Source organism: Caretta caretta, chromosome 1, assembly GCF_965140235.1.
Source record: "Caretta caretta isolate rCarCar2 chromosome 1, rCarCar1.hap1, whole genome shotgun sequence".
Classification (NCBI taxonomy): domain Eukaryota; kingdom Metazoa; phylum Chordata; order Testudines; family Cheloniidae; genus Caretta; species Caretta caretta.
In genome coordinates this window covers 60,418,117-60,432,459 of record NC_134206.1, presented here as the reverse complement: position 1 = coordinate 60,432,459, position 14,343 = coordinate 60,418,117, and the positions used below count along the sequence as shown (strand labels likewise).

The 14,343-nt window shown below is 39.5% G+C and overlaps 1 protein-coding gene across 4 annotated transcripts in view; it reads left to right on the top strand.

Moving 5' to 3' along the window:
* LRRC63 (leucine rich repeat containing 63) overlaps window positions 1–14,343 on the top strand; it is a 49,896-nt gene that overhangs the window by 15,694 nt on the left and 19,859 nt on the right. For 3 of the 4 annotated variants that reach the window (XM_048850545.2, XM_048850552.2, XM_048850536.2), the window contains 4 exons: window positions 1,987–2,736; window positions 5,758–5,895; window positions 6,754–6,914; window positions 9,486–9,584. In XM_048850545.2, the coding sequence (XP_048706502.2) occupies window positions 1,987–2,736; window positions 5,758–5,895; window positions 6,754–6,914; window positions 9,486–9,584 (1,148 nt within the window). Of the gene's footprint in view, window positions 1–1,070; window positions 1,220–1,986; window positions 2,737–5,757; window positions 5,896–6,753; window positions 6,915–9,485; window positions 9,585–14,343 lie in introns of all 4 variants that reach the window. The other variant, XM_075128565.1, reaches the window with a different exon arrangement.

The following is a 14,343-nucleotide window of genomic DNA, read 5'->3' as shown; positions in this document are numbered from 1 at the left end:
TTAGACTGGACAATATGTTAAAATAAACTAGCACTGTAAAAGAACAATCCTGCGTTGGCATGGAAAAGATGTCCTAATAGGTCTTTTCTATGACCTATATGTAAAACAATTTAAATAGCTAAAACTATTAAATCTGAACATAATAAGTAAACTAAAGGAAAAATTCTGAAACAAATTTTTCATAGTATTTGATATGCATAACTAATTTGAAATTTCTTAACATTAATATTATGATATTGTTTTATTAATATAGTGTCACTTATGGTGTGTTTATTATTTATACCAATTCCAGTTATCATTTATTATTTCACTAATTGATAAAGAATACTCATAACATTATACTGGTATGGTAAAAAATAAGTAAGAAGGGAAATCTCAGCAAGTGAATTAAAGTTGAAAAGTAAGAAGTTGCATTTCTTGTTCTCTTGATATTATTAAGTCCATTAGGGGATTAGTTGGTGAAATTTTCCATCTCTGTCAACACATTTCCAGTCTGGCACCATCCAAAATGTATCTAAATATTTCTGGCTCAATACCAGAGCTCTGCTCCACTGATTTTAAATGATTTAAAATGATAAACCTTTTATCCAGAGACAGTGTTCTGTTGCAATGGCTTTTTTTCTAGTATAACATATGATTAGTGATGAATGCTATTTAGAATGTATAGATTTATACAGTACCCTGACAAGAATCAAAGTGCTGTACAATAAAGTACATTCAAGGATCACTTCGCACCACAAAATGCAGCCATTACATTTGATGGATGTTTATAAAGTGGAGTGACCGTTGATCAGAATCCAGCTTTTCAGTAATGGTAATATGATCACCTTGGAGTACACGCTTGTTCTGTGTTTCATCAAGTATGAAACAAGTTCATTCCTTAAGAATAAGATGAACCTATTCCTAGGAAAGTGGGGCACTAAGTGGGTGATATAACGTATCCAGACAATACACAGGAGTCCTATGTGGCTGCTCTTCTAGCTGGTAGCCTAGAAAAAAGGCTGCAGCTCCTCTGTGGAGATTTTTGGGCACTGGACCCATATATTCACCATTTAAGTTTCCTTTCACAGGCTTATCACACTGGTCGCATCTGCATCATCCTAGTTGAAGCCAGCACAGAGCCCACATCACGGTGTTTAGGGGATGTGGAAGCCCCCTGCATGGTTGCTTCTGCCTGAGCCTCCACTCCACACAACCATGGCTATCATGGGCCTAGATGGTATAGAGAGCCTTATGTGGGTCCTGCGTAATGGGATGGATGTTAGTCCAAGTGACCATTATTAGAAACTAAATATGTCAGTTCATGACTGGCTAATAGTTTAAAATTATTTGTTGGGAAATTAACAAATCAGCCATTTGGCAGTTTAACCAGTGGAAGTTTAATTTGCTGCTTCTTGTTAAAGATGGTATATATTGTTCTTTGGAGCAACACATTTCATAAGGGATTAAATTGTGGCTCTCAGTCACAGCCCCAGAGTAGGGGATCTGTGGCGGAACACTGCCCCAAAAAGAGCCCCTGCAAGCTTCTTGCAGCAAGGACTGCCTTTTTGTTATGTGTTTCCAGTGCCTCACACAGTGGGACCTGATCCTTGATTCAGGACTCTAAGCATTATCACAGTAATCAAGTTTTATGTGCACTGGAACCTCAGTAATTAGTTTTTCACTAATCTGTGTGGCTCATCATAAGCATTCTAAATATAGATGTCTAACACTTACATGTTTACAAATTACTACAGATCATTCAGTGTTGTTTACTTTGTTTAAAATTAAATTATACTTGTCAAATAAATTTACAAAGCAAAACATTTTGTGATGCAGTAGGGTTGATTTTTTTTAAATGATTATTTTTGTGTGTTTACTCAGTGTAGGGGAAATTCTCTCTAAAGCATCCAGTTTGAGTCAATCACAATATTTTCTTGAAAAACATGTGAAATGTATGCCTAGGTATAAATGTATCTTCACTTTTCTTGCTTTTGTGTTCTCCAGACAGGATTCCTCAAAAAGACCAACCTGGAGTGATCAGAAGCACAAATGATGAAGACAGTAATATTTTTTCCAGTAGTTATTTCAGTGGTCAAACACAAGTCCATCCCAAAGATACACACTTCCTTCTTGATCAAAATCTAAAAAAGGAATTGACTCTTACTGCTCCTTATTGTTGTATACCTCCTGACTGCCCGTTGCAGAAAGATGGTAGATCCTTGGACATGGAGGTTCTAGCTCCCCCTAAGGAGAGTGACTCTGTTTATTGGTCTTTACCAGACACTGCTGCTGCTGCAAGCACAACTGACAAGGATAGAGTTACTCTTTCTGGCTATTATTCGAGCAGTCGAACATCAGTCCAACTCAAAGTCCAAAATCTTTTTCCTGATCAAATTCTTAAAGATATTATTATAACTCCAACTCCTAGTGGTCCTGCCAGCTTCCCATTACACAAACGTCGTAAATCCTTTCGCAGGCAGCTTCTTGGTTTACCGAAGGATGAGCCTGCTTATTTTACTTCACCAGAGTTTACCTTTGGGAGCTTAGCTGCAGTGTCCCCTTCTCACCCATCACCTGTGATGGCAACCTTTAGAAAGTTACAGCGAGAAACAGCTGGCTATCAAAATCTCACTACTCAGTTGACCAATAAAGAGAGAAAGAGCATACAGACTGAAGTTAACACAATAGTATTGTCTGATAATGAAGAGTTCCCAGTAATTTCACGAAGAAAGCCTGAGAGACAGAGTATCATAGGTACTGTATTTTATATTGTCAAGTGTTCTAATTCACTTTTGTCTGTGCATGATTTTTACTGAAAGCATTTCCGAAATAGGCCTCCTTTACAGGAAAAAACGATGCCATTTGTCTGTGAGAATGTTACATCATTATTTAAGAACTAGATAGGGCAAAATTGTAATAGTAATAACTAAACTAACTTTATGTTTAAAAACATTAATAGCAGGTAACAATTTATACTAAGAATATCTTAAAATACTTAATAGTATAAGGAAAATGTTTAAAGCCCCATTGCTTGAGGCTTTGAAAACTGACCCCTAATCCTGCAACGGGATCCATGAAAGATAGTCCTAACACCTGCACAGAGTCCTTCTAGGCCCAGTTCATTGTAGCTCTGCATCTTGTGTAGTCATTTAAATGAGTGTAAAATGCTAATATTCTGGTTTACTATCATTTTGCAATTACTTTGCACTAGTGTAAGGTCCAGATTTGTAAAGGTATTTAGGTGTTGCTGAGCTTAGTGTTGCATTGCCTAAATTAATTAGCCTTAATCTTATTTTCTGAAGTGGTTTAGGCACTGAAGAGCCTAAATCCCATTGCCAGTAAGTAGGATTTTGGCTCTTAAGTGAGAATAAGATTTAGGCTCCTGAGCACAGCAGCATCTAAATACCCATAAGAATCTAGGTCTAAATGACTACATAAGGTGCAGGACAACAGTGAATTGGGCCCACTGGCTTCAGTAGGACTCTGATGGTATTTCTGGGTAAAGAGTGGATTGGGCTTTTTAACCATAGTGGTTTTTGCTTATGTGCACAGAGTTGAACAGGGATCTTGGGTTCTTATGACTTTCCTCCAAGTCTAAAGCACTAAGCAGAGCTCTTTGATTAGGAGAAGATGAGTGTACGTCTCACAATCAACTTCCTTTGCTCCCAGAAGAGACAGGCACTAATGAACCATATTTCTTCCAATTTTTTACCTCTAAGTAAATAACAGGTTTGATAAAATTATGGTGTAGCAGTGCCCGCACTACAGTTAAGATTGTGTTACAGCATAACTTTTAACCTTTTATTTAATTTATTTATTTATAGATATAGATATCTCATTGAATAGGCAAAAATCAAAACATAGAATATAAACTTTGAGCACTGTTTGAATTTTTCATGATGGTGTGATGAAAAATGAATTGATAGGGTAATTTTATTATTATTCTCTTTCTGATGATTCCTTCTTCCACTGCCTCCCTGGATTGCTTCACTCTTCTTTGTATACCTTTTGCAAAAACTCTGCAACTCTCTGGGACCTATCTTTTGTCCAGATTGTTGCTCCTCACGTGCTGATTCCTAGAATATCAGTTATACATCGGTATTGTTTATCAATATTTTATACCTCTTCAGCTGTAACAGAAAATGTGTGCCAAAGCAAACCCACTGAATTTTAATTCAACAATAAATAACGTACCAAGAGATAGGACTTAATGTGAAATCACTGGTGGCCTAGAACCCAAGCTTATGGCATGAGCAATCCCAAGTTTAGCCACTGTGCTATGACCTTTCAGAGCAACTAACCTACTTTTAGTTAGCCTATCTTTAAACTGTAAACTGCACTTCACTCCCAAAGCCAGGGATAGAATCAACTGGTGATTTCCAGTCACCAATTTTATATTAGCTACTAAATAGGTGGGTAATCCACTGTGAAAGTGTGTCGTCTCCTCTGATGGCTGGTCTAGAAAAGGGTGAGCAATTATTCCTGTAGCTAAGTTAGTAGTGATTCACACAGGGGAAATAAGCAAGCCTTAACTGTCGCTAAATGTAATTTTTGTTTGCTAATGAAAATTTAAGAATCTGATTCTAGGACTGGTCAGACAGTCCAGTTCTATTATTTCTCTGTGCTAATTTACAGGCTTGGCCTTTTATGACCTGAAACATTGTAAACATTTTTAATGTATTTTTTTCTGGGGAAGGGTGATGGGTGGAAAAAAGTGAGTAGGCAACATTCACCCATTATTTTCATAAAATATTTCTTAGAGAGACACTTATTTCAAGGGTTGCATGGAACGTTAAAATGAGTATACACTGTAACCAGATAGTTATGGCATTTTGTCGTTAAATTGATTGCACAATCTATAGTTCAGAACTGTTAATGTTAATATATATCTCCACCCTCATCCTGAACAAATAGGCACTGAACTCCCACTGTAAATATAACATACCAGCTGACACACATGCATATTTCAATTCTGTGATTTTTACATTAAAATTGCTTCCAAATTTGGGCCCATCACCAACCAAATAAATCACCCATTTACATAACATTTCCTGAATGTTACATAAAAACATGGTTTGCAGCCACCATTTGCAGTCTTACCCTCTATCTCATTTACACACCCCAGTACAAAACTATATACAGAATTATGTAAAATGGAACATGAAACCACACCAACTCTATATTAATCATATGAACACGTAACCATTAATGTGGCTGTGGTGTTGAGGCTGCACATTGGTTGTTCAAAATGGGTGGAGATAAGTGGATTGTGGTTGGTGGAAGGGAGGGAGCTGAGGTTGAGAAAGGGAACTGATGAGTGGCGTGCAGATGGGCTGTTGAATGACATAGATGCGTATTTCCTTTCTTCTTATGGTTTGCATTGGCTGGAAATAAAGTGCATCAATCTTAACTCTAAGATAAGCCTATATTGCATTTTAGTGGGAATATAGGTGTGGTGGTGGTTTTTTGTTGTTTTTTTTTAAATGACTGCTGGGAATACTAGAGAAATAGTGTATCAGGAATTTCAGATAGCTGTCCTATGACACATGCAAGCTATGATAAGAAATTTGGTTCCCTGATGGTCATTTATACTATGTCCCTTTATGCTGCTCTGGTAATGTAAAGAGGCCTTAAAAGTAAACGTTGACTTGATGGTCCATTTATGCTGCCAGAGCTGTGTAAATGATCCTTTGGGTAAATGAGAAATGGGCTAGTCTGACTAAGTTAATACATTTCTCACATACCTCTTCTACCACCACTCCCAACTTTTTTCAGAAATGGCTTTGGAGGAGAAAATAAGAAAATCTAACTCATTGGAACAGATTTTAGAAGAAGGTGATGAAGGGGAAGAATCTTATATGGACAGTTTAAAGCTGTACGCTCATGGACAGAGCAAAAAAGTGTCCTATTCAGGTAGGGGCAAGATATATACATTACAATTATGAAATAAACTATGTACAGCACTGTAGTGGCATTATTGTAATGGCAATATAAAAGATGAAGAACAGTCCTACTATCAACTCCCAATACTGCATGCCATTTTAAGGGGAGAATGAAATGGATGTTATAATAAATTATAATGGATGTTGTCATAATAAATAATAGAAATGTACAATTACAATAAAACCAAGACAGGAAGGAAATTCAAAGCCAAAGCTTTTCACTCTCACCCTGTTGGGCTTTTGGATTGTAGGGTCTTAAACCAGTGAGTGAGGAATCCATTTGGGCTATTAACAGTAAAAGTGGTAGAAAGCTTTTGTAACCAAACCTGAAATTCATCCCAAGCTTGTGCCATGGATTGAGCCACCCAGAATTAAAGCCCTCAATCAATTGCCACTTTCTGAAAATTTAGGCTTTAATGGTTTATCTAAACAGAATCAAAATCTTCAATCTCTTTAACATCATCTGTTGTGGGTTGAAGCTATAGATGGACCTGAACAAGATGCTCCCAAACTTTAGGAAAGTTCTGCTCCAAATCCAAACATCACTGCTCAGGCCCTTTTATCAATAGCTGAAACCCATTCTGCTGTTCCCCCTTCAAAAAAAAAAGTTGAATAAATTTGAATGCTTTTAAAGGGTCAAATTCTGCAGTCTTTATCCAGGTAATGCTAAGATACTGATTTATAACAGGGAATTTTGCCTGAGTAAGGCCTGACAGTGCATGGAAGGATTTGGCTATAAATTTGGGATCTACATAATGAAGCTTTAGTTCTTTATTTCCTAATCTCAATGATTATTTCTTTATTTGACTACATATATTTTTAATTGCAGAACCTGATCATGCCCTTGATGATGATACTATAAAGGGTATCCAGGGATTCGGGTACCAGAATTTGTTAAGAGATCAGGATGAACAAGAAAAACTGATGGCCAGGTCCAGAATGGCAGTTTTATACTGCACAATCCATAGAAGAATTGAACTTAATCTTAAGGTATACCTTTTAAAAATTACAGCTGCACCCACTTTCCATATCGCTATCCTTAATGATCAACTGCTGCTTTCATTAGAAACACAGTTTCCCTGGGATTCATAACTTGGCTTTCTTAACTTCATTCACCTAGAACCTGGTATTAAAATTGTCAGTATATGGCCACTTTTTAAAAATTAAAAATGGCTAAAATAATTTAAGATTTGTTTACCAATTTTAGATTAGTCTTAAGCTTGGTTGTTCTAGATGCGCCTTTTTAATTCTCTTGCCTCACCTTGATCTCCCTCTTTATTATCTATTTCCTCTCCTTTTTCACCCTCACTCTTCTTCCCTTATATTGTGTGTCTCTCCTCATTTTTCTGATGCACCTCATGATTTATGTGACATCTCTTGGCCCTAGCACCTCTTGCAGTATTGGACTGAGTTTGGACACATTGCTACTTCTTCTCCTCCATATAGTGCCATCAGATTGCTTCAGCACCATGCAAGTAGGAGTGGCAAGATCGTGAAGGTGGGATAAGGTGCCCAACCCTCTTTCTAGGAGGCCAGAGACTTCACAGTCTAAAGTTTCTGGAACCCTGCCTGGCATTAATTCGGCCCTGTTATGTAGATGCTGTTTTTAATTATTTCTGTTTTCATGTAATGCATGGATCTGTTGAGTCAAAGCATTGACAATTGATCTGTTTGTCAGTATAATAATGCTTAATATTTATTCAACTATTTATTATTGTTCACTGTTTACATTCAATCTGTAGTATCTGTTAGGAATGTATGGTTTACTAAGTAACTTTCATAGAAATGACTCACAATTCTAGCTTACAAGGAAATAGTTACTTCACATAAATTTCTCTAAGGTTGTAGAGAAAAGTATATTAATGTATTAAGATTATAATATATGATATAATTAAATACTGTATCCAACTATTTATACCCAAGGGTGTAGACAAAGGTTGTGCATGCAATCGTGACTTAATTTCCTGATTTGAGTCAAAATCATGAATTCATATTTTTTTACCATAGCTTTTTGTATGGGGTTTCCTAGCTTTGAAAGAAAGGGGTTTTAAAAAATGAAAAGAGGAAGCTTCACTTTCTAAGACTCTGGATCTCTGAGTTGCAAACATCATGTACATTCCAGAACCTATTTAGCTAGACAGCTCCAGAGTACACATCCCGTGCACCTTAGGAAGATCACAGGAAACAGCCCCGTACATTTCATACAAAGAGGGCATAATAAAAGATAAAAGTAGTAACTGGGCCATGCAGAGCATAGAAAGTGGGAACAAGTAGCTTAAATTTGATGCAAGAGGAAAGAGGAGATCAATGAAGTGGGAGGTGAGAGGCAATGTGGCCCTCAGTTAGGCAAATCCTTTGATGCTCCTTGCATAATGATTTGATACTGTCTCGCATGACTTCCTTATAAACAAACTAGGGAAATACAACCTAGACTGAGCTGTTATAAGGTAGGTGCATAACTGGTTGGAAAACCATTCCCAGAGAGTAGTTATTAGTGGATCACAGTCAAGCTGCAAAGGCATATCAAGTGGGGACTCACAGGGATTGGTAATGGGTCGGTTCAGTATCTTCATCAGTGATTTAGAAAGTGTCAGAGAGAGTACACTTATAAAGTTTGCAGACGATACCAAGCTGGGAGGGGTTGGTTGCAAGTGCATTGGAGGATATAATTAAAATTCAAAATGATCTGGACAAACTGGAGAAATAGTCTGAAGTAAATAGGGTGAAATTCAGTGAGGACAAATGCAAAGTACTCCACTTATGAAGGAATAATCAGTTACACACCCACAAAACAGGAAATGACTGCATAGGAAGGAGAACTGCGGAAAGGGATCTGAGGTTTATAGTGGATCACAAGTTAAATATGAGTCGATGGTGTAAAACTGTTGCAAAAAAGCAAACATAATTCTGGGATATATTAGCAGGAGTATTGTAAGCAAGACACACTGATAAGGCCTCAGCTGGAGTATTGTGTCCAGTTCTGGGTGCCACATTTCAGGAAAGATGTGGACAAATTAGAGGAAGTCTAGAGGAGAGCAACAAAAATGAGTAAAGTTCTAGAAAATGTGAACTATGAAGAAAGATTGGAAAAAATGGGGTTTGTTTAGTCTGGAGAAGAGAAGACTGAGAGGGGACATAACAGTTTTCAAGTACATAAAAAGTTACTAAAAGGAGGAGGGAGAAAAATTGTTCTTGTTAACCTCTCAGGATAGGACAAGAAGCAATGGGCTTAAATTGCAGCAAGGGAGGTTTAGGTTGGACATTAGGAAAAACTTCCAAACTGTCAGGATAGTTAAACACTGGAATAAATTTCCTAGTCCTGCCTTGAGTGAAGGAGGTTGGACTAGATGACCTGAGGTCCCTTCCAGTCCTACAGTTCTATGATTCTTTGTATCCATCAATGGAGTCATTTTGGTGATTTGTCTAACTATTTTTTTTTAAATCTTTTAAATTACGTCCTGATGGAGCCAGTTCTTAGCTCTGCCCCTCCCCCCCCATTGATAAAAAATGTTGATTTTTTAATTTAGTTAATATATCCTTTCTACTGAATATGTCTTCTAGGGTTATTTCCTGACTCTCCTTCCAGACCTGACACCTTTAGTCGACACTTTGGTGTATCTTAACCTATCGTTCAATGACTTACACTTCTTTCCCAGGGAGGTATGTACCAGTTATTTTCCTTATCGTTATTAAGAGTAAAACTGTAAGACTGTCTGAATTTTTACAGTTTAATATTAAACTAAACATAAAAAAATGTAACTTTCAAACAACAATGATTTAATAAGAGATGCAATAAGAGATGCAAATTGCATAGCTCAGATATTAGAAAAACATCATTCCTTTACATTTCTGGTTATTTATGGGATAGTAAGAATCAATGTGAGCCTGGAAAGATTCCAACAAGATTTAGAAATATCTCTGCATCTGTGTCTGAAGGTCCCATTCTGATCTTGCTTTATACTAGTGTCACTCAGTTGACTTCAATGGGAAGTGACTCCTGATTTAAACTTATCCTTATTTATGGAGCACCAATCTATGGTTAATACTAATATTCCGCACAAAAAATACGCTGAAAGAACCTTAATCCGGTTGCAAAGTCAAGCACTCAAAAGTTAGGAAATTCCAGAATTAAAGTTGCCTGTGCAATCTTAATGCAACTCCCTTGTGCATATGCTATGATCCAGTCCTCAATTACATGATCACATACTACTTTTTCCACAGGATCCATGCCTCGTTCAGTGCACAGGACAGATAGTACTCAACTAATAAGCAGCTAGTCAATATTTTTTTTCCTCATTGTTCAATGTGTGGCTGTAGGCTTTACTTACTGCACATTATTCAGATCCTACTCTGAAGTCAGAAGTATTAATTTTCTCAGGGGCTTTGATTAATGCTCAGAACTATAGTATCTGAGTGTTTCACAAACATTGGTGATTTGATTTTCACCACACTTCTGTGAGATGAGTGCGTATTTATTATCCCTCTTTTGCAGATGGAGAGCTGAGGCACAAAGAGATTAAAGTCAAAACTATCCACTAATTTTGGGAGCCCAGTTTGTGATCCTGGAACCTGATTTTTCAGAGTACTTACCATTATATAGCACAGTATATGTATGTTTAGGGCCCTACCAAATTCATGGTCCATTCTGATCAATTTCATGGTCATAGGATTTTAAAAATTATAAATTTCATGACTTCAACTATTTAAATCTGAAATTTCATTATGTTGTAATTGTAGGGATACTGACCCAAGAAGGAGTTTGGGAGAGGATCACAAGGTTATTGTAGGAGTGGTTGCAGTACTGCTACCCTTACTTCTGTGCTGCTGGCAGCAGTGCTGCCTTCAGAGCTGGGCAGCTGGAGAGTGGTGGATGCTGGCTGGGAGCCCAGCTCTGAAGGCAGAGCTGCCTCCAGCAGCAGCGTAGAAGTAAGGATGGCATGGTATGGTATTGCCACCTTTACTTCTGCGCTGCTGCCTGCACAGCTGGGCCCTCAGTCAGCAGCCGCCACTCTCACTTCTGTGCTGCTGCCTTCAGAGCTGTGCAGCTGGAGTGTGGCATGGTATGGTATTGCCACCCTTACTTTTGTGCTGCTGCTGGCTGGGAGCTGCCTTCAGAAATGGGAGCCTGGCCAACAGCCGCCACTCTCTGGTTGCCCAGCACTGAAGGCAGCACAAAAGTAAGGGTGGTAATACCGTGACCCCCCCCCTAAAATAACCTTATGACACCCCCCATAACTCCCTTCTGAGTCAGGACCCCCAGTTTGAGAAATGCTGGTCTCCTCCCCCTTCCCCCCCCCCATGAAATTGGCATAGTATAGGGTAAAAGCACACAAAAGACCAGATTTCATGGCGAGAGACCAGATTTCACGGTCTGTGATGCGTTTTTCATAGCCATGAATTTGGTAGGCTATGTAGGTCCAAAGCACAGCTTCCATTGACTTCAGTTGCAGCTATGAGTGCTCAGCACTTCTGCACATAAAGCCCCAAGGTCTCACTCTGGGCACCCAGAAAATGAGGAACACACAATTAGTGACCACCTGGTAAAAGTTTGGTTTAAGTGATTTGCCCAGTATCACATAGGAACTCTATGGCAGAGGTAGGAGTAGAATCAAATTCTCCACTTCCACTCTATTCTGTGCTGATAAGGCCTCAGCTGGAGTATTGTGTACAGTTCTGGGTGCCACGTTTCAGGAAAGATGTGGACAAATTGGAGAAAGTCCAGAGAAGGGCAACAAAAATGACTAAAGGTCTAGAAAACATGAGATATGAAGGAAGATTGGAAAAAATAGGGTTTGTTTAGTCTGGAGAAGAGAAGACTGAGTGGGGGCATGATAACAATTTTCAAGTACATAAAATATGGTTCTAAGGACGAGGGGAAAAAATTGTTCTTGTTTACCTCTGAGGATAGGACAAGAAGCAGTGGACTTAAATTGCAGAAAGGGAACTTTAGTTTGGACATTAGGAAAAGCTTCCTAACTGTAATTAAGCACTGGAATAAATTGCTTAGGGAGGTTGTGGAATCTCCATCATTGGAGGTTTTAAGAACAGGTTGTACAAACACCTGTCAGGAATGGTCTAGTTATTACATAGTCCTGCCCTGAGTGCAGGGGTTTGGATTGGATGACCTCTCGAGGTCCCTTCCATTCCTACACTGCTATGATTCTATGAGACAATCATTCCTCTTCCTACAATCCCTGTCTCATTCACCACACACCTTCCAACTGCAATAAATGAAGCAGGGTGCCTGCAGACCACAGCCTCCTGTACTACACAACCCTGATTCATCCCCAGAGCAGGTTCATCCTGTACATTGAAAGAGGTAGGGATCCTGTGGGAAAATAGTATGTGATAGTGTAATTAGACCTATCATAATACATACCCATAAGGGCCAAATTAAGGTTGTGCTGGCAATCTTAATTTTGGAATTTCCAAATGTTGAGTGTTTGACTGTGCAAGCCAAATAATGTTTGCTTAACATAGTTTTTGTGTAATTTCCTAGGTTTTTGAAAAAGCAAACTGAAAAACATTGTACTGAGGCCCAAATGGGTCATCAGCAGGGTTGGAATCTTTGGATCCATCACAAAAACCTCTGCCATTTGAACTAACAGAGTAACTGACAGATGATAACATACAACTGCTGTGGAGCAGTATTCGAGGAGGCCAGCACACTTTGCCATTGGGTTACACCAGTACTTATTCACAGGAGAGGAATGGTGGGACTCTGGAATATTGGTTTTCATTCCAGACTGGTCTGTCCATTTCCCCCAAGCGTGATCTGTAGTACCTCATCTCTCCCACTGGTCCGTGTCCCAGTCCTGCCTCTTCCCCACCCCGGCTTCTCATCTTAGTCCCATTCTCCTTATCTAGCCACTCCCAGTCTCTACTTCTTAGGCTTTTCATCTAAACACCAAATCCTTGTCCAGCAAGCCCTACCTCACCCCTCGGAGCTTCCTGTTCTAGTCTCCTTGCCCAGAGATTGCCAGTCCATCCCAGACCTTCATCTAAGCTGTCTCTCTCCCCCAGACTGGCCTCCAGTCTAGTCTCATCATCCACATTCCCCATCCCCACTGGCTTTCAGTCCAGTTCCAATTTCTCTTCCCAGCCTCCTCATCCAATCTCAGTGTTGTTCACCCCCCCACACACACATAGCGGGTTCTTATCTTAAGTCTCTTTACCTAGTCAGTCCCGCACTCCCCACAGCTCCTCATGCAATCTCTGTCTCTCCCATCCCCCACCTACTGAGCTTAAACTCAAAAAAGAAGCTTACAAGAACTGGAAATTTTGACAGATGACTAGGGAAGAGGATAAAATATTGCTAGAGCATGCAGGGATGTAATCAGGAAGGCCAAGGCACAATGGGAGTTGCAGCTACCAAGGGATGTGAAGGGTAACAAGAAGGGTTTCTACAGGTATGTTAGCAACAAGAAGAAGGTCAGGGAAAGTGTGGAACCCTTATTGAATGAGGGAGGCAACATCGTGGCAGATGATGTGGAAAAAGCTAAAGTACTCAGTGCTCTTTTTGCCTCGGACTTCACAGGCAAGGGCAGCTCCCAGACTGCTGCACTGGGCAACACAGCATGGGGAGTAGGTGAGCAGCCCTCAGTGGTGAAAGAACAGGTTAAGGACTATTTAGAAAAGTTGGACATGCACAAGTCCGTGGATCCAGATCTAATACATCCAAGGGTTCTGAGGGAGTTGGCTGATGTGACTGCAGAGCCATTGGCCATTATCTTTGAAAATTTGTGGCGATCGGGGGAGGTCCCGGACAATTGGAAAAAGGCAAATATAGTGCCCATATTTTTAAAAGGGGAAAAAAGAGAACCCAGGGAACTACAGACCAGTCTGCCTCACTTCAGTCTCCAGCAAAATCATAGAGCAGGTCCTCAAGGAATCCATTTTGAAGCACTTGGAGGAGAGGAGGATGATCAGGAACAGTCAACATGGATTCACCAAGGGCAAGTCATGCCTGACCAACCCGATTGCCTTCTATGATGAGATAACTGGCTCTGTGGATATGGGGAAAGCAGTAGATGTGATATATCTTGACTTTAGCAAAGCTTTTGATGCGGTCTCCCACAGTATTCTTGCCAGCAAGTTAAAAAAAGTATGGATTGGATGAATGGACTATAAAGTGGAAAGAAAGCAGGCTAGATTGTTGGGCTCAACGGGTAGTGATCAACAGCTCGATGTCTAGTTGGCAGCCGGTATCAAATGGCATGCCTCAGGGGTCGATCCTGGAGCCGGTTTTGTTTAACATCTTTATTAATGATCTGGATGATGGGATTAATTGCACCCTCTGCAAGTTTTCAGATGACACTAAGCTGAGGGGAGAGGTAGATACGATGGAGGATAGGGATAGGGTCCAGAGTGACACAGACAGTTTGGAGGATTGGGCCAAAAGAAATCTGGTGAGGTTCAA